The 27,693-nt window shown below is 44.8% G+C and overlaps 2 protein-coding genes across 8 annotated transcripts in view; one reads left to right on the forward strand and one right to left on the reverse strand.

Moving 5' to 3' along the window:
• The window catches only part of GPD1L (glycerol-3-phosphate dehydrogenase 1 like), a 57,034-nt gene extending 54,576 nt beyond the window's left edge, over window positions 1-2,458 (reverse strand). For 3 of the 4 annotated variants that reach the window (XM_030830044.3, XM_030830042.3, XM_060308003.2), the window contains exon 1: window positions 2,273-2,458. In XM_030830044.3, the coding sequence (XP_030685904.1) occupies window positions 2,273-2,319 (47 nt within the window). In that variant the 5' untranslated portion in view covers window positions 2,320-2,458. The remainder of the gene's footprint in view (window positions 1-2,272) is intronic. The other variant, XM_030830043.3, reaches the window with a different exon arrangement.
• Window positions 2,459-3,023: 565 nt separating this feature from the next.
• The window catches only part of OSBPL10 (oxysterol binding protein like 10), a 375,388-nt gene continuing 350,718 nt past the window's right edge, over window positions 3,024-27,693 (forward strand). For 2 of the 4 annotated variants that reach the window (XM_060307431.1, XM_060307432.1), the window contains exon 1: window positions 3,024-3,949. In XM_060307431.1, the coding sequence (XP_060163414.1) occupies window positions 3,826-3,949 (124 nt within the window). In that variant the 5' untranslated portion in view covers window positions 3,024-3,825. The remainder of the gene's footprint in view (window positions 3,950-27,693) is intronic. The other 2 variants (XM_060307436.1, XM_030830040.2) reach the window with 2 other exon arrangements.

Below are 27,693 nucleotides of genomic sequence, written 5' to 3' on the forward strand. Positions count from 1 at the left end.
TGTGACGTGAAGGAAGAGATGGTGTCCACTTGTGTTCCTATCCCTGGAAAAACCACCATATCTGCATGGAGCAGACAGTCAAATGTCTTTGACCAGAGCTGAACACTCAGTGGGCCCCTGGGCAGCCTCTCTGTGTCCTTTTCTGTCCCTAAGTTCCTGAATCTCTCTGGGGAGGTCGTGAGCCTCTCTCTAGGACTAGCATGGCTCTGCACCCAGGGCAGCGACAAGGAAGCCAATGACTGTTCCAGTCTGATCCCATCATTAACAGAACCGGCAGCCAGCCCAGACCATCGGCACATTTCTCAATTGCTCTGCTCCAGTGTCACTAGCCAAGTTCTACTCCATTTCCTTGGGCTGGAGTGAGCCAAGAAAAAGTCAAGTACATCAGAGAGAAGCTGCGGGAAGCCGGGGGCATGGGGCCAGCGGGGGGAGGGGGGACGGAGGGGCAGGGCCCCAGGAGGGTCACTTCACAACTCTTGTTTCAGGCCCATATCTGGCGTAGCCCAGCCATGCCACTTCTGCACCTTGCAAAGGAGGAAGAGGTGCTGTCATCTGTGGTTCTGTGGCCTCTTACAGAAGAGGAAACTAATGTTAAAGAACATGCGCTGAATGGGCACTTTTTCAGTCTCACGGCCCACAAGGTAGCTGACATTTCACTCAAGTGACCTTGGGATCAGAACTGGCAAAGTCCAGCTGAAAGTCCATACGAAGCTCTGCAGTGGGCAGGTACCAACTCCATTACATGTGGGACAGAACATTCTGTTGTTGGTTGAAAAAAAAAGTTTACAGAAAAGTGCATAATATCCTAGTATTTGCAGGGCAGAGAGATAAAAGAACATATGTAAACATTCGCTTGCATCTGGTAGAATTCTTCCAGAAAGAACAGAAGAAACTGATAACAGTGGTTTTCTTCCAGGAGATACCTTGGGAGACAAGAGTGAATGAGAGATGTTTCACTGTGTTTTTTGTGGGGTTTTTGGTACCTTTTAAACAATGTGAATTATTGCCAAATCATATACAATTACATTTTTACATTAAAAAGTTAGTTTTTAGACATTCATTTAGTATTTACTTAGCATATGCCCGGCACTAAGGTAGATGCTGTTCTCAAGAGCTGGGAGGGGAGGAGTGGAAACAGATAATCAAATAAATCATCACCTTGCAATGACAGATGTCAGCAACAGAGGAGAGGGCCCTCACCTTGCTGGGATGGAAAAGTGGAGAATCAGATAAGGTTTCCTGCAAGAAGTACTTTCTGGGCCAAGTCTTAAAGACGGAGACCAAGTAACTAGTACCAATTGCTGCAGGACTCCTAGAAGCCTGAACAGTGGTAAGTGTCCGGCCACCAAAAAACACAAGGACTTTAAGGACATCACTCTGAACTATTCTATACTAGTCCCTCGGATGTGGGAAAAATAGGGCGCAGCTGTGGAAAAAAGACTGAAAATATCAGATGCTATACCATATTCTGCCTCCTCTCCCCCGGTCCACTTTCCTCTACAGTAACCCAAACACACCAAATAATCCCACTGTGTAAGTTTCAGAAAAGTAACTAAAAGAGCTGACATTTAAAGCGCTTACAAGAACGCCTGGCACAAAGTGCTTTATAAACGCTAAAGTCAAAGCCTATCGGAGAAGCAAAGCTGCGCAAACACCCCCCCAAAGGAGAATTCCCAAAGTCCCTGAGCTACTGGGGGAGCCCGGCCTGTAGGAACTTGGATTTTCTTCCCGATACTTTATTAAGATACTAGACTTCACAGAAGCCGGAGCGGGACCCGCACTTGGAAGGGCAGAGCCGGCCCCGCCCTCGACCTGGATAGCAGGCGCCCTTCAGTCCCCTCTGCCTCGGTTTCCTCGATTCGGAAACCCCAGCAAGAACGCTCGAGCCTCCTCCATCTCCTCGACCCAGGCGATGTGCCCAGGAGAAATGAAGAACGCCCTGAGGATGTTGCGCAAACCCCCCGGGCATGGCGAGCAGGTGGCCTCCGTGCGCCCGCCGCGAAGTGCCGCGAGCGCAGACAGGTGCCCGCCGGTGCGCCGCCCCTCTCTCCGCGTCGCCCCCGCGAGCACACGGGCCCAGGGCCTCCCAGCCCAGTGCCTCAGCGCGGCCTCCCCGGACGCGCGGTGCCCAGCCCGGCCGCGAGGCCGCCCGCCCCGCCTCCCCACGCGCGGTGCCCGGTGCCCACGCCGTGGCGGGGACGTGCGCCCTCGGACGTCCGGCAGAGGGGCTTCCCGCAGGCGCAGCCCGCGCCGCCGGCCCGCCGTCGCTCACCAGTTCCCCGAGCCCACGATGCACACTTTCAGGGGCGCCGCTGCCATGGCCAGGCCGGAACGCAGCAGACCGGCGCGCGCCTCCCTGGCCGGCCGCCCGCTCCGCCTCCGCCTCCTCCCGCTCGGCCTGAACCAGCTGAGGCTCGCAGCAGCCCGCCCCTCCCGCCTGTCGGCCAATGGCCGCTACCACCCCCGCCCGAGCGCACAGGGCTACAGCTGACAGCCGGGAGGACCCGCCCCGCCACTCCCGAGAACCACCGCGCACGCCCGGGCCCGGCTGGCCCCTGGCCCCGCTCCGGCACCGCCCAGCCCTGCCCGAGGCCTGTCGGGACTTGTAGTCCGCGCCCCCTGGATCGACGCTCCCGCCGCGCCCCTTGCTTCCCCGGGCGGTTGCGACCTGACGCGCTCTCCGGGCGCCGGGGGCTGCACTAGCCTCCCCGCGGAGCAGTTCTGACCCGGCTGGCCTAGGTGCCCCCCACTCCGACCCTCTCGGGAAGAGCTGCCGGGGCTGCAATTTGGAGCCGAGAGAGGAGCCTGGATTGACTCTGAAGTCAACCAGGCTTGGTCCAGAGCTCGAAGTGGCCACCCCATCCTCTTCAGCTTCCGCCTCTCTTGTGGAAACAAGAAACCACCTGGCACCGCCGAACTTCGCGGTGGCCGTGTATCTTCTGAGGCCTTTGGGACTTGGCCGGACAGTACCTGCGCTCTAGGGAGGGGGAGACCTAGACACGGGCGGCGTCGCCCGCGGCTTGGCAGGACTGGCCTCCTCATGGTCTTCGCCCCAGGACACCAGGAGGTTTGCGGTTCTGAGACCACGCTTCCCTCCTTCCTGAGAAACGGGACGCTGTGTATCCATTGTGAGCATCACTTTCCACCAGGCGCCACGCTGGACCCTGAGGAGGAGGACAAAGCGGTGTGAACCAGGGTTTCTGAAACTCCGCTGCAGCTCTGAGTCTCCGGAGCTTTTCAAAATCCCCACGCCCAGTCAGCACCCCAGACCAATTGCATCAGAATCTCCCGGAATGGGATACAAAACATTCAAATTTTTTAAAGTTCAAGGTGTGATTGCAAAAGGACTCAAGATTGAGAACCAGAGAACTAAAATATCAGTGGAGACTGGCTGAGGAAACAAATACTGTAGTACCTAGAAAAATACTAGGCTTATTAGTTTGATGCCCAGAGGATTAACTGTTATTTTTGTTTTCACTTCTACATTGTATGAAAAATTTATCTCTGTTACTTGTGATACTTAGGCAAGGAACTACTTAGAATGAGTGAGACAGAGCATGCCCTCCACTCCTCACTGGTGGTTAGCTCTCAGTTATTTGCCAGGAAAGATACCAAAGCGGGAATGATGTGGAGGATGGGCTATCCAAGCTTTATTCATTTTTTCCCCCTTGCCATTTGTGTTACCAAACAGGTTTGTCTAATTAAGTAATGAACTCATGTACTTGAGGAGTCAACATACTTTGCCAAGATTCACACCAACTGATCGGCTCACTTTTAGCCTTTGCCTAAAAGATTTGTTCTTTATATGGACGCTCCCATTCCGCAATGCTGCAGCTGCACCTGCATGAAAATGAACTGCTTGGATGTTCTGTGGACCCATTCTGCCCAACATCATACAGGATTTATCAATCAGCGGAGATGCATGACATATTGTGCCAGGATGGACATAGTGAGTAGTCATTTATTTTCTAGACTGGCTACAAAGATCATGCAAAATTACATGTATCAACAGGGATATATACATACATAGTATACCTGTAAGGGAAAAGAAGGAAGGAAACACAAAATACAGGATTGTGGTTCTAGTGGAGAGGAAGGTTGGTTATGCTTTACATTTTTACATATATTATAAACATTTTTGTGTATTGATTTAATGAAGGTCGTGGGGGAGGGGAGAAGCTCCAGGACAGAGGAGTGAGACAATTCAGTGCTGAGATGGCTGGTCCTCTGCCAGTCCCCCTCCTGGTCAGCTAAGATAGCAGGGCTGCCGAGGTTGGCCTCCTGTGGGTCACCCAGAAGAGGGTTAAACAACTTGGAGGACGACAAGTTAGCCCATCTCATTGGACGTGTGAACTCTTGAGGGACCTGGAGAAGTCCCAGGGTGTATACGATTCGGTGCGTGGAGACAGCACCTGACAACATAACTGGGGTATGCATGTATCTTGGTAAAAACTCACCAGGCAGCGAGGAGAAGCCAGGCAGCCCTTTAGAAACTCAGCCTAGCAATCTCCTTAGCCAGGTCATTGAGTTCACGCAGCACACTTCTGATTTTCTGCATTACAGGAGGCACAGCAACACTATTCCAAACTTTCCTATATAACTGGAGTCTCCTTTACTCTCTTGGCTCCAGCTAACATTTTCCTTCGTTCTCTTAAGCCCTCACCACCAGCCTCCTACCCTGTCCCTAACACCCTCCCAGGGCCTTTCGACTCCTGCCTGCTACCCGGTCCCAAAGCCAATGCTGCATGTCAGGTGGCAGCAACACTCCACTTGCAGGTCTCAGCATCCGCCTGGTTATTTCTTGTTGTTTAACAAAGCATCCCAAGGTTAGATCTCCAAGCAACCACATTCATTTCTTTAGCTGCAGAATCAGAGGGGGAGGCGCTCTCCACATGGGGTGCACGGTCAAAGGGGGCTGGAGGATCCACTTCCAAGCTGGCTCATTCGCACGCTGGCAAGTCGGTGCCCACTGCTGGCTGGTGGGCTGCAGGCCTGAGTGTTCTCCACGTGGGTGGGCCTCCCCAAAAGCTGCTTCCCCTTGTGCCTGCATCCTACCAGCAAACATCTCAAGGGAAAGGAAACAAAAGTTGCCAGTTTCTTAAGACTTGAACCCCTAAATTAATCACAGCATCACTTCTGTCATGTGATCTTTTGGTCAAGAAATCACAGAGGCCAAATTCTAGGGGAGGGGACATAGGCCTCACCTCTCAGTAAGACAATGTCAGAGAAGTTGGGGGCCAGGTTTTAAAACTGCCACAATCTGTAGTGTATTTTCATATTATAAGTGAGGACAAGAGATACAGCAAGACTAAAAAAGACTTCCCGAAGTTCCCATGGGGAGTCAGAGCCAGGAATTGGGGATTCTGTATCTTACACTCATCTGACTACTCATTCATTCAGTGTGTATTTACTGAGCACCTGCTGTGTGCCAGTTGCGGTGCTAGGTCCCAGGGATGAAGTATGAAACGAGAGGCAAGGTCCCTCGCCTCTTACATACATTTAGCGGGAGATACAGGGCCAGCTGACAGGTAATTACCCTACAGTGTAATTTACTATGGCAGCCCAGAAAAAAAGCCTCTGTCCCAGATTTGGGGGCTCACGGAAGGCTTCTTAAATAAAGTAAGATCTTTGTTGAAGCCTGAAGAAAAAGGTGCTGTTGGCAAGGTGAAGGGCTGGCGGCAGGTCGGCACACAAAGGAGCTCTTCCAGGCAGAGGGAAGAGTATCAGCTAAGATTCAGAGACAGATGACATGCTCAGGAACTAAAAGGAGCTCAGTATGGTTGGAAGGGAGAAGGAATAAGGGAAAGAGTATGAGGCGCAGGGTAAATGGAGAGAAATGAAGGTAGGGAGGTAGAGGAACTGCCTGATCATGATTGGCCTTATAAATGATATCAAAGAATTAGAACTTAAATCCTGAGGGCAGAAGAAGCCATTGTAGGGTTTAAAGGAGGAGCTTGACATTGTCAGGGCCAGGAGACAGAGGCCAGGTGGGAGCCTGCTGCAGTGTTTATTCTTTTTTTTTTTAAATTAATTTTTATTGGAGTATAGTTGATTTACAGTGTTGTGTTAGTTTCAGGTGTGCAGGAAAGTGATTCAGTTATACATATATACACACTCCTTTTTAGATTCTTTTCCCATATAGGTCATTACGGAGTACTGAGTAGAGTTCCCGGTGCTGTACAATAGGTCCTTATCAGTTATCTGTTTTATTTATTTATTTATTTATTTATTTATCTATTGGCCACACCATGCGGCATGCAGGATCTTAGTTCCCCGACCAGGGATTGAATCCGGGCCCTCAGCAGTGAAAGCATCAAGTCCTAATCACTGGACCACCAGGATATTCCCTAGTTATCTGTTTTATATATAGTAGTGTATATATGTCAATCCCAATCTCCCAATTTATCCCTCTCCCCTCTTCCCCCCCTTGGTAACCATAAGTTTGTTTTCTACATCTGTGATGCAGTGTTTATTCTACATGAGAGGTGATACTGGCTTAGATAGGACGGAGGCTGGTGTGGTGGTGATGGCGATGGGGAGACATGGGTGAAACTGAGACATATCTAGGAAGTAGAAAAATAAGACCTACTACTTTCTTGGGGGCAGAGAGAGGAAGGAGTCTAGGACGGCTCCAGCTTTCAGGCTTCGGCAACTGAATGAGTATCATTTGCTAAAACAGGAAGAGGAATTGATCTGGAGAGAAGGGTGATGAGCTCAGTTCTGGAGAAGTTAAGTCTCAGGAGTCCATTTGGATTCCATGTGCAGATTTCAGGGAGGCAGTTAGAGACACATTTGCAGATCATCAGCACGTACTTGGAAATCCCAAGGGGTCAGTGTCTAGGACACTGCCAGGCACAGAGTAGACACTCAATAAATGTTGAGTGAAAGTGCTTGACATCACTCACAGAGATGGGTCAAGCATCAAAGGAAGACAAACCAGGACAGGACTCTGAAATGGACTTAACATTTAAGAGCCTGAGAGGATGAGAAAGGAGCAGCAGGCATGCAGAGTGTGGTGTTATGGTTGCAAAGGAAGACCACATTTCCAGAAGGAGGGGTGGTCACAGGGGAGTTTGAGAGTGGTCAGACAAGATGAGACCAGAGTGCATCTTTCAAGCTAGCAGAAAGAAGGCTGCCAGCAAAGTATGGTCGTGCAGGTAGCACACTGCACAAGGCCAGTGGGCGCCACGCACATTGTGGACATTGCAGATTGGTGTGCTTGAGAGGACCATTTTCTGACAGAGGGAAGCAAGTATCTTGAGGAAGGGATACCTTTTTCCAGTCCACACTGGAAAGGTCTGGTATGGGCTAACCACTGCCCTTGTTGTTGGTGGGCCTGGTGAGAAGACTTCAGTTTCAGTTCTGGGCAGAGATTTTGGTGGGTGGAGGCATAAATGGAAAGCAAAGAAATAGCGCTTGAGAGAGTGTAGACTCTGCTTTCTAGAAGTTTGGCTGTCAGCAGAAGATGAGGGCTAGGGATGTGTGGGGAGGGACGGCGAAACCGAAGGGGAAAGGGAAGAATTCATAGGGCTTTTTTTTCCCTTTAAATTATGTGGGAAAGGCTAGAACATGTTGAAATATTCCTAGAAGGAACCAGTAGAGAGGAGGAGGTTGAAAACACAGAAGAGGAGAATGAGAGGGAAAGTAGGAGAGGGAGAGAGGGATTAGCCTTAAATTAGATGAGATGATCGGAGAAGGACTCTGAGCAGGGAAACCTGAGTGAATCAAAGGAGCCCGCACTCCAGGGAGGGGGAGTAGCCAGTGCAAAGGCCCTGAGGCAGGAAATAGCCTCCGTGTTTAAGGAACAGAAAGAGCTGTAGAATAGTGAATAGTGAACAAATATGAGAGAGGGGAGAATTGCAAAATCTGTGTCAACACAAGCATTAAAGTAAATAATGATAAATAACAAGAATTTACAGTATAGCACAGGGAACTGTATTCAATATCTTGTAATAACCTTTAATGGAAAAGAATCTGAAGAAGAATATACATATACATGTATAACTGAATCAGTTTTCTGTACAACTGAAACTAACACAATGTTGTAAATCAATGTACTTCAACTTAAAAAACTAATAAGTAAATAAATAATATATAACTAAAAATAAATAAATAATGATAGTAATGGGCTTAAACCCTTTGAATGAACTAAAAATTCATGGGTCTATGGTGATTTAAAGAAATACGTAAACAGGGCTTCCCTGGTGGCGCAGTGGTTGAGAGTCCGCCTGCCGATGCAGGGGACACGGGTTCGTGCCCCGGTCTGGGAAGATCCCACACGCCGCGGAGAGGCTGGGCCCATGAGCCATGGCCGCTGAGCCTGCGCGTCGGAGCCTGTGCTCCGCAACGGGAGAGGCCCGCGTACCGCAAAAAAAAAAAAAAAAAAAAAAAAGAAAAAGAAATACGTAAACAATCTAGCAGAAGGGAGGGCTCCTGCTTACAGTAGCATGCCAACTAGTAAACACAGAGGGAAGAACAGTGCTCCACAGTCGTCAGTGGGTGCCAAAATAGTGGTAGAAGTTTGATGAGGGACAGGATATTTACGGAGCGTCAAAGTTTCCACGCAAATTGCTTACAGGGGATAAAAAACTTCACAGTAGAGAAGACTGACCGACACCACCTTAACCAATTGGGCAACATTGACATTACCCGTGATGGGACACACATGCCTTCTTTAGCTGGCTCGAGAAGGCATTTAGTTAACATTGGTTTGTCGAAAAAATATTTTGAAATAGCTCCCAGGATTTTATAAATTAAACACATTTTTACTCGTCTGGAAGTCTGACAGAGAATCATCATTTTTTTTTTCCAAGTAAGGATATAAACCATTTGCCATATACTATTCGCATTTCATTTATTTTGATTCATCTTATTTATTTTAATTTGATTAATTAATTAATTTATTGAATAACTGCTGCATTCACAGGATTCAAAATCCAAAAGAATGGAAAGGGTATACAGTGAAATTCTCTCTCCCTCCCTTTTCCAGCCCCCAGTTCCCTCCCTTGAGGAGACATTGTTACCAGTTTCTCTTACGGACACATTATTCTGTTGCCTGCGTCCCCACTTAACATTATTTCATATTGCAAATGCCAGTCAATGCCAAAAACTATGCACATAATTAAAACGCAAAATGAAGGATGTAAAGAATAAATTAAGCTCTTTAGAAAACTCTCCCCACAGAGTCTTTCTTTTCCTTATTTTTCTGTGGCACTGAAGATGTTTTCACAGGCTGGTATTGGTTAAATTCATTCCTCTAATTCCAGGGAAGATGTAAACTTGGGTTGCCCTCGAGAAACATTTTATCTACTCTGTCCCGCAGTACATGCATCACTGCTCTGCTTCCTAATTACACACCGTACAGCCCCCAGTGGTAACATTTGTTCTTCGTAGGACAGGCTTCAACTGAAATTGCCCATCTTCAGTATTGGTATTGACAGTCTAATTAGAAAGTACAGATTTTTGGCCAAAGAAAACAGTGTCTCATTCTGGAAATGTATATGGGCTTTTATCTCACTTCCTTGGGGAAAAGAGACAGAATAGATGAAAGGCAGATTTCGCTGCTTGAGGAAAACAAATAGAGTTCCAGACACAACAATAGCCAGTGTCAATTATAATCTGTTCATACCAAAGTATTAAATTATCAAAAGGGTTGTGCACCAGGTTGTATCCACCAAATGTACCTTTTCACCAGCCCCTTAGACTGGGGTGGTGTAAGGATTTGTTGCTTGTTTTAAAGATCATACTACTATAACCAACCTTTTTTTTAATATATAAATTTATTTATTTTATTTTATTTTTGGCTGCGTTGGGTCTTTGTTGCTGCGCGTGGGCTTTCTCTAGTTGCGGCGAGTGGGGGCTGCTCTTCGTTGCGGTGCGCAGGCTTCTCATTGTGGTGGCTTCTCTTGTTGCGGAGCTTGGGCTCTAGGCGTGCGAGCTTTAGCAGGTGTGGCTCATGGGCTCAGTAGTTGTGGCACATGGGCTCAGTAGTTGTGGCACGCAGGCTCAGTAGTTGTGGCTTGAGGGCTCTAGAGCGCAGGTTCAGTAGTTGTGGTGCATGGGCTTAGTTGCTCCACGGCATATGGGATCTTCCCAGACCAAGGATTGAACCCATGTCCCCTGAATTGGCAGGTGGATTCTTAACCACCAGGGAAGTCCTATAACCTACCTTTATTTAGGAGCCAGCTCTTAGCGAAGCACTGGGTATTATTATTCATTACATCTGGTGTACCAGCCACCTTGGATGACTTGGAGAACTTGGGAGTTTTAAAGATGAAATTATCAGACTCAGCACTGTACCCTACCAGAGAGAGTCAGAGATACTTATTCAGTTTCCACCTGATTAAAAATCAAATGTTAACCTGGTCTTGGTTCTAGATTTGAGTCTTATTTGTGTGCTTATTCAACACTGAACTCCTACCATATGCTGGGAGCTGAGGATACAACGTTGAAGAAAAGAAGCAAAGGTTAGTCTGGAAAGGAGATCAGATAAAGAAACAATATCTTCCATAGAGTCCAGCCTGATGTTGCTCTGATAGGAAACAGGGGACTCTGGGAACAGATGGGAGTGGTACCCACTGTGCCCAGAGCACCAGGTAAGACTTTCTGGAAGAAGGATGTCTGAACTGAAGGATGAATAGTAATTAAATGGGAGAAGACTGAGGCAGAGAGAATAGCACATGTGAAGGCTTGGAGGCAAAAGAAACCTAGCTCTTGGTTCCTTTGAGAACTGAAAGTTCAGTCACTTAGAGGATAGAGCAAGAGGTAAAGACAGATGATGCAGACAGGAGGACAGGGACCAGGTCATGGAGAGTTCTCTTGTAGGGGTTGGGATTTTATTTTGAAGGCAGAGGGGGAATATTGAAGCATTTAGGCGGATAAGTGATGTGGTCATATTTGTCTTAGAGACGATCACTCTGGTTGCCTTTGAAGGGGTGAGGGGGGAGGAAGTTAAGGATGACTTGCAGATTTCTGACTTGGGTCGCTGGGTGGGTGGGAGTGTTTTGAGGCAGAAGTTGCCTTTCTTGGCAAAAGCAAAACATCTGTTGCTTTTCTAGTTTTCCTCTTTTCCAGACCATGAAATCAGATACCATGCCTGTGTTACATTCATGCCCAGCTGTATTCAAGATTGGTTGTAGTTTCATGTAAATGACCTGCCAGCATAAGAGATGTGATTAAATTTGTAAAAGATCGGCACTTCGGAGGAATTAAAATTTTTCTATTCTTAGGTCAGTTCTCCATGCAAGACAGAGTTGGGTACAGCTTAGCCCTCATAATATCACTGTCACTCTCCATGGGTTTTTTCCTCTTAATTTTTAAAAACCAAAGTAATACATACACATAGTTTTAAACTGTGTATTGTACTAAATACTACTAAATGGAAAGTGACAATCCACCTAGATTCCACTCCCTGGAAATAACCACTTTCAACTACTTTTTGTCTTTCATCTGATATTTACTTCCATATTTCTAAATAGTGTTCTTATGCTACTATTTCCTTTTAAAGTAAAGTTTTGCGGTAAGTAATATGTTCATGTGGTCCTAAAATAAGACATGTAGAAAGAAATACAGTAAAGAGTCTCTCTCCTTCTATTTCCCATCAGTCTACTTCCCACCCAATGCACTTTCCTCAGGTCACCACTGTTAGTTTTCTATATGTACCTGTATACAAGAAAATAACATTATATATTTCCTTTTCTTTTTTTCACACAAAAGGTGGCATAGTACCCCTCATCAATCAGGGTGAAGTAGAATGTGTTGCAGTAACAAACCATCCAGACACCTTAGCGGCTTCTTTCTCATTCATGCTCTGTGTCCTCCCTTGGTGGTCTCACGTTTTCCTCATACAAGGTTGCAAACCAGCTGAATCTCTGCCATCGGGAGTGTCATGCTTGTGATGGCAAGAGGCAGGGAATATAACAAATTGTTCTTAGGCCCCTAAAGGCTTCCTCCCAGAGGTGACATGTGTCACTTCTGCTCCCATTCATTGAGCAAAGCATGTCACGTGGATCTGACTGTTTAAAGGGGGCAGGGAAGTGCAAACGTATCCTGTGCCCAGGACTCAGAGAGCTGGATGTGCTGGTGGACCACATTGATGGTCACCTCATAGACACACCACTCTGCACCTTGCTTTTTTTCAGCAAAGAACATATTTAATCATGCCCTATTTGCTCCATTTGAGCAAATAGAGCATCTTTATTTATTTATTTTTTTAAAAGGAGATGGACATTTGCATTTTCCCCAATGTTTCCTTTACAAAAAAGGGCTGCAGTGAATATTCAGATGTTATTTTGCACACACGTGAATATATGTCTAGGATCAATTCCCATAAGTGGCATTGCTGGTTCAAAGAGTACACACATATGTAATTTTGATAGGTATGGTCAAATTGCTCTCCACAGAGAATAGGCCAGTTTACCTTCTTCCCAGAGCCTTGCGAAAGGAGGGAGTGTATTACCAAACTTGTGGGATTTCACCAGTTTGATGGGTGAAAATATTCTCACTTTAGTTTTACACTATTATTTTTACACTCTTATTATGAATAAAGTTTTCTGCTACTTCTTGATTTGTATAATTCAAATATCCTGTAATAGTAGACGGGGAGTTACTTCATTAACACTGGTGCCCACCCCACCTCCACCACTCCACATGTACCTATTTCCTCCCCAACATCCTCTCTGCTCTGTAATTGCATCACAGTTTGGGGTCGATTCAGTAATTAGTTTGCCTTTTTATGACATGTAAACATATTTAGCTATAGCACTGAGAAGTGTATCACAATAAGATTTCCTCTTGTGTATTCTTTCTCCCCCTTGGACTTAATAATTGCCTTGGTTTTTTGCTCACATTTTTTTTTCTACCAATCCTTAAAGTTTTATCATTTGCTCCATTGGATCAAGTATATTCCTGTCAGTAGTTTTCCCCAAATGATCAAATGTATTGACTATTTTATTGATCCTATCTTTACCTGGTGATTTCCTTCCCACTGTCTTCTGTCTCTTTTTTTTGTTTGTTTTTGGTCTTCATGGCTGCACGCGGGCTTTCTCTAGTTGCGGCGAGAGGGGGCTACTCTTCGTTGTGGTGCGCGGGCTTCGCATTGCGGTGGCCTCTCTTGCCGTGGAGCACGGGCTCTAGGCGTGCAGGCTTCAGTAGCTGTGACACGCGGGCTCAGTAGTTGTGGCTTGTGGGCTCTAGAGCGCAGGCTCAGTAGCTGTGGCGCACAGGCCTAGCTGCTCCGTGGTATATAGGATCTTCCCGGACCAGGGCTCGAACCTGTGTCCCCTGCACTGGCAGGTGGACTCTTAACCACTGTGCCACCAGGGAAGCCCTGTCTTCTGTCTCTTACACCATCCTGACCTATTTGCTCTCTAAGCCTGCTTCTTGGATCCCATGTCCTTCTTCTTGGATTACTCCTTAGTTAAGTAGAGCATATCAATCAAGAACTTCTTAAAAATTCTGTTTCTAGGTCTTTAATGGCTTTGTTCTGACCTCACCTTGATATTGGACTAGTATGACATCGTTGGGTAAAGATCATTTTCTCTCAAATTATGGAGATGTTATTCATTGGCCACTAGTATCTAGTGATGTGTGAAATAATACAGTTCAGTTCTGTGTGTCCTCCAGGATCCATTCTTCCTTTTTCCTTTAGTAAGAAAATGCCTGACTTCTAGCTTCGCTGGAGATCACATTTCCTAGCCTTCCTTGCAGTGCTCTCTGGACAGATGACTTGAGTTCTGACCAGTAGACTGAGTTGAAATCCTGCTTTCCACTTCCAGATTGTAACCTGGAAGGAATCAGTGTCCAAAGTCCTTTCACTTTTCCCTCTTCCCCGAAGAGGGATGCAGACATGATGGAGGGACCTAGGTTCGCCCCCTAAACTCAGAACTAGAAGCTGGACTGTGATTCCTGAGCTACCCTTCCAGCCCTGGGCTCTACCTCTGAGCTATGGCTGGAGCTGGGAATAAATTTCTATTTTGATTACACTGCTCCATTTTCTGTATCTCCGTGTTAAAGCCACTCAGATTATTCCCTACTACACTGTTCCTTTCTATACGACCTGTGTTTCTTTCTCTGAAACTTTTAGGATCCTCTTTTTAACCCCAGTGTCCTGAAATTTCATGATTATGGCCCTGTCACGGGTCTTTCTAAATTCGGTGATGCACTTTCCATCGGAATTATTATGTTTTTCAATTCTTGTCTCATTTCTTGAGGAGTTAGATCCTATCTATTTTCTCTGTAGTTTCTGTCTGCAACTTTCATCATTTAGCATTTGTGTACTTCACTGAAGTCCTGCCGCCACTCTTACTTTCTGGATTTTATCTTTCAGCTCTTTTGGTGCTTCTTTTTTTTTTTTTTTTGAAAGGCTGTGTTGGTGGTTTCATCTCCAAGAGTTCTTTCTCATTATTCTTTTTTGTCTCTTTGAACATATTAAGAATAGATTTTTTTCCCCTTCGTTGTCTTTTGTGTTTGCATTATCCTGTGTGTGTTATCTGTCACGGCAGAGGCTTTTCCACACATTTGGTGTTGTGAGCTGTTCATAGTTAAGCGTGAGGCACCTCTAGGTGGCTTGGGCGGGCTTGTCAACAGAGGGGCAGCAGGGCTTTTATGTAAGGCACTCCCAAATGTCATTATCCTGATGACTTTTCTCCAGAGCAGGTTAACTTCTCAAGAGGAGAATTCTGTAGTTTCCTGGCAGGGTGGAGGGCATATGCCTCATCCTTAAAGTTGAGAGGGAGAGAGATCACATGTACACTTCAAACTCGCTTTCACATATAAAGATATTAATGATTCACTTTAGTGAGCCAAGGATCATAACATATGCATACTGTAGCATGTTTGTTCATTTAACAAATATTTATGACTCTCTCAGTGTGTGTGTGTGTGTGTGTGTGTTTGTAATGCTGGTAAGACAAAACTGAGAAAAACCCCATCTCTGCTTTGGTTTGTAGCAGATGTGATCACAATGTATGGTCAGATAAGGACTGCCGTGATGGGGGTGGCGATGCCAGGCAGGGGAATCACCTGTATTTTGCAGGGAAAGGGGGAGAGTGGGTGGGGGAGGGACTCTACTCCTTTCTGCCCATTTTACAGATATGGAGTTTCCCTTCCTGCTTGTCCCCTCTCCTGCTCCCCCCCCCAAAAAAAATAAACCCAGGTCTACCAATTATATATTGATAAATCAATATGTGTTGGTAAAACCTTTGACATGCCAGTACTCCTGAGAAAATGAAAGGCTACCTGTCATTCATACCTTGGTATTAATTATGTTAACCAGATAATCACTTAAAGTTAACTAAACTATGGGATGTTAAATGTAAGAAAGGAAGATCACTAACTGCCCGTCTAAGAGAAAGCTGAATGTATTTGCTTGCCTGGAAAGGGAGAGCTATGCCATTCAGTCTGAGTTCAGAGTGTTATCCAGAAACTGGGTTTGCCTCTTGGTGAGTGTCGAGCCAAAAGACGCAACCAAGCCAGAGATCGAGAGAAGGAAGGATTTACTACTTGCAGCAAATAAGGAGAACGCTGGGGATCTTTCCCAAAGCAGTGTCTCCCCGAACTGCAAAATTGGGGAAGTTCTAAGCTAAGGGAACATGCACGCTCATGAAGGGGCTTGAGCTGAGTAAGGCGTCAGCATAGAATCAGGACAAAGGTCGAGAGTCCAGGCTTCAGCCGATTGAAGCCACAGTGGTCAGGAAAAGTCAACATCATCATCCCTTAGGTTCCAGTTGATATGGTTGTTGAGCACCCCCCGAGGAGGGTAGGGTTAAATTCTGTAAAATAGCTCAAGAAAGCGCTTCACGCTAATCTTTACCATGAAACAGAACTGGGAGTTTACAACTGGTTTATTATCTTTGCTGTTGTTACTTTTCTTTCTTGGTAACAATAGTTTGTCCTTTTGTTCCCTTCAGATCATTACTACTGAGACCCATTCAAGGGCAAGCATTGGCCAGGCTTAGATCATAAAATGTCTTAGGCCAAAAATGGCTTCTCTTATGTCAAGAAAGACATGCCTGGTTCTCTTTCTCGGGGGACCCTTGACCTTATCTGCTTACAAGAGCAGAAATTGGAAGGGCTAGGTACAGAGCAAGAAGGGAGCAGGTAAAAACAAGGTAGCCTGCTGAGCTCTGGTCTCTGCATGGTACACAGGGAGGACTGTAAACTCTCCTTTGTAAACAGTCACTTTCCTTCCAAGTGTCACATCAGTGATTCTGAGAAGCCTAGATTCAAACAGATCCAGGAGGGGCCCAGGACAGGATTCAGTAGACAGGATTGTCTAAAGATAGTTGAAACTTAACAAGACGTTCTTGTTGTTTTGTTTTTTAAAACAGGGACCAAGTGGTTCCATGACAGTGTGGATTGAGTTTACAGGAAGCTTGGAGGCCTTCCAGGTGGGACATTCCCGAGGTAGCATTAAGGGGTCTGAAATAAAGGAGGAAGTCTTTGACAGTGTCAGGGGGATGTAGAGAGCCTTAAGTGTGTCTGTTTGGAAGAGGAACTTAATAGACTTTGCTGCTTTACCTAGGGTCTTAGGGTCTCTCTCCCCTACATCTGCAACCATTCCTGGTGGTCTTGGCTCCTCTCCATGCAGTAATGAGGAAGTTGGAAAGTTGATCACATTTAGCTGAATCAAAAGGAACCCCACCCAGTCCTTTGGGACAGGCTATCCATTTAGAAACCGTCTTGGGACTTACCCGGTGGTGCAGTGGTTAAGAATCCACCTGCCAGTGCGGGGGACATGTGTTCGATCCCTGGTCCGGGAAGATCCCGCATGCTGCAGAGCAAGTAAGCCCGTGCGCCACAACTACTGAGCCCATGTGCCACAACTACTGAAGCCCGTGCACCAGCCTGTGCTCCGCAACAAGGGAAGCCACCACAAATAAAAGCATGTACACCGTGAAAAAGAGTAGCCCCTGCTCTCTGCAACAAGAGAAAACCTGCGTGCAGTAATGAAGACCCAACACAGCCAATAAATAAATAAATAAATAAAATTAATTTTTAAAAAATTTTTAAAAAAAAGAAAGAAACCATCTTGCACAGCCTTTGGTCTCTTTTTGTTGCCCTTCTCTGACTTTAGTCTTTGTTCTTGGTTTTTCCTTTTTGATGTCTTTTCTCCCTACTTTCCCCCAGGTTTTAATTCCCCCATGCTCCCCAGGATCCACCTCTGTGGACATTTCCTGAGCTGTACCTTCCTCTATTCCCATAGGGTCCAGATCCTTCACCTCCATTGCCAGTTAAACTTCAGGAAATTGTGTAAAATATGGAACAGATCAGTGATGAATATCCTAATATAAAAGAGCTCTTATAACTTAGAGAGAAAACTGAATATCCTAGCAGAAAAATGAGCACAAGATAGGAAAAGAGAATTTGTACCAGCAGAAACACAAAGGACCAATAAACATGTAGAAACCTTCAGGATCAGAGGTAATATTTAGATGAGGGAAAGAACAGGTAACCTTTAAAAAATGTGTATCTTCTAAATGTTCAATAATAGATATGTATTACTTCTGTAACAAAAGAACAGCAATAAAATATGTTCAAACCATCCGGGATTCAAGTCCTGCTTGGTTCATCTTGGTTGAGGAGTTTGTAAAGGATGGAACAGGCTTTTTGTATTCCCCATTCAAAAAAAACATTTACGGGGACGGTCCAGTGGTTAGAACTCTGCACCTTCACTGCCGAGGGCTTGGGTTCAGGTGAGATTTCTGAGCAGGCCTCTGATGTTTTAGATTCTACTTTGTGGGGCAGCTGCCTTCAGAGAGAGCTGATAAGGACTCAGTGCTGATGGTTTCCTTGTCAGCTGATTCCTGGAAGAGAAACCGGTCTTTGGGTGTATTTCCAGAGGCAGTACCGTGATTCTTGGGAGTCACAGAGAGAGCTGGACAGAGACAGAATGGGCCTCACAGGAAGGAGGATCTTAGCATGGAGGTCTCAGAGCAGAGCCTCATGACTGTTTGTAAGAGAACCTGCTAGACGGGCCCATCCTTGGTGGACCACACACCTTAACGGCTGCTTTTGTACTATTTACATTCTATGACTCTATTTGTCCATGTAACTGCCCCTAATGGCACCAGCAGGACCAAACTAGAAGACAAAGCTGAGTTTATAGCTCGCCATACGCTACCTGCACAAAGGCAGGGGAAGGCAAGTTGGAAAGGGATTAGAATAAGGATTTCGGTTTGTGACCTTGACCAGGACTGGATGAGGAGGCAACTATGCAGGACTGGCGAGGAATTTGAGGGATTCAAAGAATCTTAAGGTGCAAAGTATCTGTTGATGGTTTCCACTGAAGGGTGATGTATCTTTCAGGAAGTTCCTGTTCTGAACAATCTAGCCTTTTGTCTCGGTGTAATCTTCTGGAATAGTAGTCATGCTGAGGAGGACAGTGGAATTCTAAAGTTAAATCAACACAGCCTCTAAAGGGTGTGGGGGGCAGGTGGCCTCAGTCCTCAGGGCCCAAGCTGCCTGTGTGGGGAGATGGTTTGCATTCTCATATTTAAAGTTGAATCTAAGAGAAGAGTGCTCTTTTTTGTACATTTTTACTCACCTTGCTTTCCCAGATCGACTGCTTTACTGGGGAAGAGGACACATTAACTGCCGATCAGTTCACCTGCGTTTAGATTTCTTATCCCAGGTGAGCCCTTGTACAAATCAGCCCCGTGGTGTTCCGTGTCCCAAGCTCTTTATGTAATTCATTCAGTCAATGCTAGTAGTATTTACCATGAGGCAGGCTCTTTGTTTAGCATTTCACATTCATCATTCATTTATTTATTCATTCAATAATTTTTCAATGAGCACCTATATAGTGTCAAGCAGAGTGCCAGGTGCCAAATGCACAGTTGTGACCAAGACACAGCTGCTGTTCTCAGGTGGTTTATCCTCTAGGAATCTCATCTTCAAAGTAGTCCCAAGGGATACTGTGTCAATGTCCTTTATGGAGGAGGGGACAGGGATGCAGAGTGCTGACGTGATTTGCCCTGTCTTCCTGATTGCACATGGTGAGTTTGCAGGAATCCTGGTTAATCTGACTCTTACGACCCTGCCCTTAACCTCTGGTGTTGGTCTGTTTACCCCTGGCGTGGTCACTCTGTGATGTTAAGGCCCAAAGATCCTGAGCTGTAGAGCTGAGACCCTGGACTTCTACTTGGCCGCCTTCCTGGTCTTCACGTGGCTCTAAACCCCTTGCTTCCTTGGCAGCCTCCAGCCCAATGCAGGATTAAATGGGGAACAAACTGGTCACTCTGGTGCTAAAAATAGTCAGCAGCCACCTCTTCCTGTGAGGTATTTCAGATCAGTATCACTCCTCACTTCCTCCAGAGGGAATGCAATGCTCTGCTATTGTACCCTTGAAACATACCCAGGTTGATTCAGCAACCAAGAAATGGAGTTGAAACTAGAAATAGGGAATTCCCTGGCGGTCCAGAGGTTAGGACTCTGCGCTTCCACTGCCGAGGGCCTGGGTCCAATCCCTGGTTGGGAAACTAAGATCCCACAAGCTGCATGACATGGCAAAAAAAAAAAAAAAAACCCACAAAACCTAACAAAAAACCTAGATATGACTCAGGGCTACAATTCAAGTTTTATGACATCCCACTGCGTGGTTTTTGAAAGATCACTATGGTGCTCGCCAAGACTGGGGAATAGGGGCTTCCCTGGTGGCACAGTGTATAAGAATCCGCATGCCAATACAGGGGACATGGGTTCGAGCCCTGGTCCGGGAAGATCCCACGTGCTGCGGAGAAACTAAGCCCGTTTGCCACAACTACTGAGCCTGTGCTCTAGGGCCCGCGAGCCACAACTACTGAAGCCTGCTCACCTAGAGCCTGTGCTCCGCAACAAGAGAAGCCACCTCAGTGAGAAGCCTGCGCACCGCAATGAAGAGTAGCCTCCCCTCGCCGCAACTAGAGAAAGCCCGTGCACAGCAATGAACACCCAATGCTGCCAAAAATAAATAAATAAATAAAAACCAAACAGGTAGTCAGAACATCGAAGGATTACTGTTAATTAAAGAAAACCAGGCATCTCAAGTTAATGAATTTAGCCCTTTTCTATGTATGGGCAGATGCAAGAGTCTGAGATCACTGAAATCATTCTTTTGATATGCACCTTAACTATCTAGGACCAGTGTCCTGCTTTTCTCCATCGTGAATCCCCTCAGGGTGAACTGTGGGGGGGGGAGGGTGACTTCAGTGGCTGAGGGCTTGGCAGCCCTTTGACTCCATCCTGAGTTCCCTCAGGGCTCACTGTGGGAGGGCAGTGGTGGCTGTAGTGGCTGATGACTGCGACATCCTTCACAACTGGAAGTAAAAGGCGTCAGTAGGTGGTAACGCCAGGCCATGGCCACATGAGCACCAAGTGCAAGTCCTGCTGGAACCCCACACCCCAGCCTTTCTCTCCCTTTTTCAGTTCTGCATCCTGGGGCAAGTTTCCATATCTGCGCTCAAGAGTTTTTGTCTGGCCCAACCTGAAAGGACTTTCTAAATCCTAAGGACAATCTGTATCATTCAAACACCAGCTATTGTGATTGAAAACAACTGAAATCCTAAAGGACAATTAGAACCAGATAAAAACAGAGATTAGCTTAGAGAGCCTTGTGAGAAAGTGGTACTTAGCCACAGTGAGCACTGTTACATGCCTAGCCAAGATCCTTAACATTAAAGGGTTTAATTCGTCCAAACTCTTCTTTCATTTTTGTCTTTTGAGAAAAGTGTCACTGAAAAGCAGCATTTTTTTTTACATCTTTATTGGAGTATAATTGCTTTACAATGGTGTGTTAGTTTCTGCTTTATAACAAAGTGAATCAGTTATACATATACATATGTTCCCATATCTCTTCCCCCATGCGTCTCCCTCCCTCCCACCCTCCCTATCCCACCCCTCTAGGTGATCACAAAGCACTGAGCTGATCTCCCTGTGCTATGCGGCTGCATAGATACCAAACGTATCTATAGATACCAAACGTATCTATTTTACGTTTGGTAGCATATATATGTCCATGCCACTCGCTCACTTTGTCACAGCTTACCCTTCCACCTCCCCATATCCTCAAGTCCATTCTCTAGTAGGTCTGTGTCTTTATTCCTATCTTACCCCTAGGTTCTTCATGACGTTTTTTTCCCTTAAATTCCATATATATGTGTTAGCATACGGTATTTGTTTTTCTCTTCCTGACTTACTTCACTCTGTATGACAGACTCTAGGTCTATCCACCTCATTACAGATAGCTCAATTTCGTTTCTTTTTATGGCTGAGTAATATTCCATTGTATATACGTGCCACATCTTCTTCTTCTTTTTTTTTTTTTGCGGTACACGGGCCTCTCACTGTTGTGGCTTCTCCCGTAGCGCAGCACAGCCTCCGGACGCGCAGGCTCAGCGGCCATGGCTCATGGGCCCAGCCGCTCCACGGCATGTGGGATCTTCCCGGACCAGGGCACGAACCCATGTCCCCTGCATTGGCAGGCGGACTCTCAACCACTGCGCCACCAGGGAAGCCCTGCCACATCTTCTTTATCCATTCATCTGATGATGGACACTTAGGTTGTTTCCATCTCCAGGCTATTGTAAATAGAGCTGCAATGAACATTTTGGTACATGACTCTTTTGAATTATGATTTTCTCAGGGTATATGCCCAGTAGTGGGATTGCTGGGTCATATGGTAGTTCTATTTGTAGGTTTTTAAGGAACCTCCATACTGTACTCCATAGTGGCTGTACCAATTCACAGTCCCACCAGCACGGCAAGAGTGTTCCCTTTTCTCCACACCCTCTCCAACATTTATTGTTTCTAGATTTTTTGATGATGGCCGTTCTGACTGGTGTGAGATGATACCTCATTGTAGTTTTGATTTGCATTTCTCTAATGATTAATGATGTTGAGCATTCTTTCATGTGTTTGTTGGCAGTCTGTATATCTTCTTTGGAGAAATGTCTATTTAGGTCTTCTGCCCATTTTGTGATTGGGTTGTTTGTTTTTTTGTCATTGAGCTGCATGAGCTGCTTATAAATTTTGGAGATTAATCCTTTGTCAGTTGCTTCATTTGCAAATATTTTCTCCCATTCTGAGGGTTGTCTTTTGGTCTTGTTTATGGTTTCCTTTGCTGTGCAAAAGCTTTGAAGTTTCATTAGGTCCCATTTGTTTATTTTTGGTTTTATTTCCATTTCTCTAGGAGGTGGGTCAAAAAGGATCTTGCTGTGATTTATGTCATAGAGTGTTCTGTCTATGTTTTCCTCTAAGAGTTTTATAGTTTCTGGCCTTACATTTAGGTCTTTAGTCAATTTTGAGCTTATTTTTGTGTATGGTGTTAGGGAGTGATCTAATCTCATACTTTTACATGCACCTGTCCAGTTTTCCCAGCACCACTTATTGAAGAGGCTGTCCTTTCTCCACTGTACATTCCTGCCTCCTTTATCAAACATAAGGTGACCATATGTGCATGGGTTTATCTTTGGGCTTTCCATCCTGTTCCATTGATCTATCTTTCTGTTTTTGTGCCAGTACCATACTGTCTTGATTACTGTAGCTTTGTAGTATAATCTGAAGTCAGGGAGCCTGATTCCTCCAACTCCGTTTTTTGTTCTCAAGATTGCTTTGGCTATTCGGGGTCTTTTGTGTTTCCATACAAATTGTGAAAAAAATTTTCTAGTTCTGTGAAAAATGCCAGTGGTAGTTTGATAGGGATTGCATTGAATCTGTAGATTGCTTTGGGTAGTAGAGTCATTTTCATAATGTTGATTCTTCCAATCCAAGAACATGGTATATCTCTCCATCTATTTGTATCATCTTTAATTTCTTTCATCAGTGTCTTATAATTTTCTGCATACAGGTCTTTTGTCTCCTTAGGTAGGTTTATCCCTAGATATTTTATTCTTTTTGTTGCAATGGTAAATGGGAGTGTTTTCTTGATTTCACTTTCAGATTTTTCATCATTAGTGTGTAGGAATGCCAGAGATTTCTGTGCATTAATTTTGTATCCTGCTACTTTACCAAATTCATTGATTAGCTCTAGTAGCTTTCTGGTAGCATCATTACGATCCTCTATGTATAATATCATGTCATCTGCAAACAGTGACAGCTTTACTTCTTCTTTTCCGATTTGGATTCCTTTTATTTCCTTTTCTTCTCTGATTGCTGTGGCTAAAACTTCCAAAACTATGTTGAATAAGAGTGGTGAGAGTGGGCAACCTTGTCTTGTTCCTGATCTTAGTGGAAATGCTTTCAGTTTTGCACCATTGAGGACGATGTTGGCTGTGGGTTTGTCATATATGGCCTTTATTATGTTGAGGAAAGTTCCCTCTATGCCTACTTTCTGGAAGGTTTTTATCATAAATGGGTGTTGAATTTTGTCAAAAGCTTTCTGTGCATCTATTGAGATGATCATATGGTTTTTCTCCTTCAATTTGTTAATATGGTGTATCACGTTGATTGATTTGCGTATATTGAAGAATCCTTGCATTCCTGGAATAAACCCCACTTGATCGTGGTGTATGATCCTTTTAATGTGCTGTTGGATTCTGTTTGCTAGTATTTTGTTGAGGATTTTTGCATCTATGTTCATCAGTGATATTGGCCTGTAGTTTTCTTTCTTTGTGACATCCTTGTCTGGTTTTGGTATCAGGGTGATGGTGGACTTGTAGAATGAGTTTGGGAGTGTTCCTCCCTCTGCTATATTTTGGAAGAGTTTGAGAAGGATAGGTGTTAGCTCTTCTCTAAATGTTTGATAGAAGTCGCCTGTGAAGCCATCTGGTCCTGGGCTTTTGTTTGTTGGAAGATTTTTAATCACAGTTTCAATTTCAGTGCTTGTGATTGGTCTGTTCATATTTTCTGTTTCTTCCTGATTCAGTCTTGGCAGGTTGTGCATTTCTAAGAATTTGTGCATTTCTTCCAGATTGTCCATTTTATTGGCATACGGTTGCTTGTAGTAATCTCTCATGATATTTTGTATTTCTGCAGTGTCGGTTGTTACTTCTTCTTTTTCATTTCTAATTCTATTGATTTGAGTCTTCTCCCTTTTTTTCTTCATGAGTCTGGCTAATGGTTTATCAATTTTGTTTATCTTCTCAAAGAAGCAGCTTTTAGTTTTATTGATCTTTGCTATCGTTTCCTTCATTTCTTTTTCATTTATTTCTGATCTGATTTTTATGATGATCTTTCCTTTGCTAACTTTGGGGTTTTTTGTTCTTCTTTCTCTAATTGCTTTAGGTACAAGGTTAGGTTGTTTATTCAAGATGTTTCCTGTTTCTTAAGGTAGGATTGTATTGCTATAAACTTCCCTCTTAGAACTGCTTTTGCTGCATCCATAGATTTTGGGTCGTCGTGTGTCCATTGTCATTTGTTTCTAGGTATTTTTTTTATTTCCTCTTTGATTTCTTCAGTGATCACTTCGTTATTAAGTAGTGTATTGTTTAGCTTCCATGTGTTTGTATTTTTTACAGATCTTTTCCTGTAATTGATATCTAGTCTCATAGTGTTGTGGTCGGAAAAGATACTTGATACAATTTCAATTTTCTTAAATTTACCAAGGCTTTATTTGTGACCCAAGGTATGATCTATCCTGGAGAATGTTCCATGGGCACTTGAGAAAAATGTGTACTCTGTTGTTCTTGGGTGGAATGTCCTATAAATATCAATTAAGTTCATCTTGTTTAATATATCATTTAAAGCTTGTGTTTCCTTATTTATTTTCATTTTGGATGATCCGTCCATTGGTGATAGTGGGGTGTTAAAGTCCCCTACTATGAATGTGTCACTGTCGATATCCCCTTTTATGGCTGTTAGTATTTGCCTTATGTATTGAGGTGCTCCTATGTTGGGTGCATAAATATTTACAATTGTTATGTCCTCTTCTTGGATCGATCCCTTGATCATTATGTAGTGTCCTTCTTTGTCTCTTCTAATAGTGTTTATTTTAAAGTCTATTTTGTCTGATATGAGAATTGCTATTCCAGCTTTCTTTTGGTTTCTATTTGCATGGAATATCTTTTTCCATCCCCTTACTTTCAGTCTGTATGTGTCTCTAGGTCTCAAGTGGGTTTCTTGTAGATAGCATATATATGGGTCTTGTTTTTGTATCCATTCAGCCAATCTGTGTCTTTTGGTGGGAGCATTTAGTCCGTTTACAGTTAAGGTAATTATCGATATGTATGTTCCTATTCCCATTTTCTTAATTGTTTTGGTTCGTTATTGTAGTTCTTTTCTTTCTCTTGTGTTTCTTGCCTAGAGAAGTTGCTTTAGCATTTGTTGTAAAGCTGGTTTGGTGGTGCTGAACTCTCTCAGCTTTTGCTTGTCTGTAAAGCTTTTAATTTCTCTATCAAATCTGAATGAGATCCTTGCTGGGTACAGTAATCTTGGTTGCAGGTTTTTCTCCTTCATCAGTTTAAATATGTCCTGCCAGTTCCTTCTGGCTTGCAGAGTTTCTGCTGAAAGATCAGCTGTTAACCTTATGGGGATTCCCTTGTGTGTTATTTGTTGTTTTTCCCTTGCTGCTTTTAATATGTTTTCTTTGTATTTAATTTTTGACAGTTTGATTAATATGTGTCTTGGCGTATTTCTCCTTGGATTTATCCTGTATGGGACTCTCTGTGCTTCCTGGACTTGATTAACTATTTCCTTTCCCATATTAGGCAAGTTTTCAACTATAATCTCTTCAAATATTTTCTCAGTCCGTTTCTTTTTCTCTTCTTCTTCTGGAACCCCTATAATTCGAATGTTGGTGTGTTTAATGTTGTCCCAGAGGTCTCTGAGACTGTCCTCAGTTCTTTTCATTCTTTTTTCTTTATTCTGCTCTGCAGTAGTTATTTCCACTATTTTATCTTCCAGGTCACTTATCCGTTCTTCTGCCTCAGTTATTCTGCTGTTGATCCCATCTAGAGTATTTTTAATTTCGTTTATTGTGTTGTTCATCATTGCTTGTTTCATCTTTAGTTCTTCCAGGTCCTTGTTAAATGTTTCTTGCATTTTGTCTATTCTATTTCCAAGATTTTGGATCATCCTTACTATCATTATTCTGAATTCTTTTTCAGATAGACTGCCTATTTCCTCTTCATTTCTTAGGTCTGGTGGGTTTTTATCTTGCTCCTTCATCTGCTATGTGTTTTTCTGTCTTCTCATTTTGCTTATGTTACTGTGTTTGGGGTCTCCTTTTTGTAGGCTGCAGGTTCATAGTTCCCCTTGTTTTTGGTTTCTGTCCCCAGTGGCTAAAGTTGGTTCAGTGGGTTGTGTAGGCTTCCTGGTGGAGGGGACTAGTGCCTGTGTTCTGGTGGATGAGGCTGGATCTTGTCTTTCTGGTGGGCAGGTCCACGTCTGGTGGTGTGTTCTGGGGTGTCTGTGGACTTATTATGATTTTAGGCAGCATCTCTGCTGATGGGTGGGTCTGTGTTCCTGTCTTGATAGTTGTTTGACATAGGGTGTCCAGCACTGTAGCTTGCTGGTCGTTGAGTGAAGCTGGGTGCTGGTGTTGAGATGGAGATCTCTGGGAGATTTTTGCCGTTTGATATTATGTGGAGCTGGGAGGTCTCTTGTGGACCAGTGTCCTGAAGTTGGCTCTCCCACCACAGAGACACAGCACTGACTCCTGGCTACAGCACCAAGAGCCTTTCATCCACACGGCTCAGAATAAAAGGGAGAAAAAGTAGAAAAGAACGAAAGAAAGGAAGAAAGGAAGAAAGAAAGAAAGAAAAAGAAAGAAAGGAGGGAGGGAGGGAGGAAGGAAGGAAAGAAAGAAAGAAGATAAAATAAAATAAAACAAAGTAAGATAATATAAAATAAAGTTATTAAAATAAAAAATAATTATTAAGAAAAAAAATTTTTTTAAAGAAAGAAAAAACAACGGACGGATAGAACCCTAGGACAAATGGTGGGAGCAAAGCTACACAGACAAAATCTCACACAGAAGCATATACATACACACTCACAAAAAGAGGAATGGGGAAAAAATCATAAATCTTGCTCTCAAAGTCCACCTCCTCAATTTGGGATGATTCGTTGTCTATTCATGCATTCCACAGATGCAGGGTACATCAAGTTGATTGTGGAGCTTTAATCCGCTGCTTCTGAGGCTGCTGGGAGAGATTTCCCTTTCTCTTCTTTGTTCTCACAGCTTCCAGGGGCTCAGCTTTGGATTTGGCCCCGCCTCTTCGTGTAGGTCCCCGGAGGGCGTTCAAACAGGAAGGACAGGGTTAAAGTAGCAGCTGATTAGGGGGATCTGGCTCACTCAGGCCGTGGGGAGGGAGGGGTATGGAGTGGGGGGGCGAGCCTGTGGAGGCAGAGGCCGGCGTGACGTTGCACCAGCCTGGGGGGCGCCGTGCGTTCTCCCGGGGAAGTTGTCTCTGGATCCCTGGACCCTGGCAGTGGCGGGCTGCACAGGCTCCGCGGAAGAGGGGTGTGGAGAGTGACCTGTGCTCGCACACAGGCTTCTTGGTGGCGGCCGCAGCAGCCTTAGCGTCTCATGCCCGTTTCTGGGGTCCGCGCTTTTAGTCTCGACTCGCGCCCGTCTCTGGAGCTCCTTAAAGCAGCGCTCTTAATCCCCTCTCTTCGCGCACCAGGAAACAAAGAGGGAAGAAAAAGTCTCTTGCTTCTTCGGCAGGTCCAGACTTTTCCCCGGACTCCCTTCCGGCTAGCCGTGGTGCACTCGCCTCCTGCAGGCTGTGTTCACGCCGCCAACCCCAGTCCTCTCCCTGTGCTCCGACCGAAGCCCGA

Source organism: Globicephala melas, chromosome 11 (assembly GCF_963455315.2).
Source record: "Globicephala melas chromosome 11, mGloMel1.2, whole genome shotgun sequence".
In the NCBI taxonomy this organism is placed as follows: Eukaryota; Metazoa; Chordata; class Mammalia; order Artiodactyla; family Delphinidae; genus Globicephala; species Globicephala melas.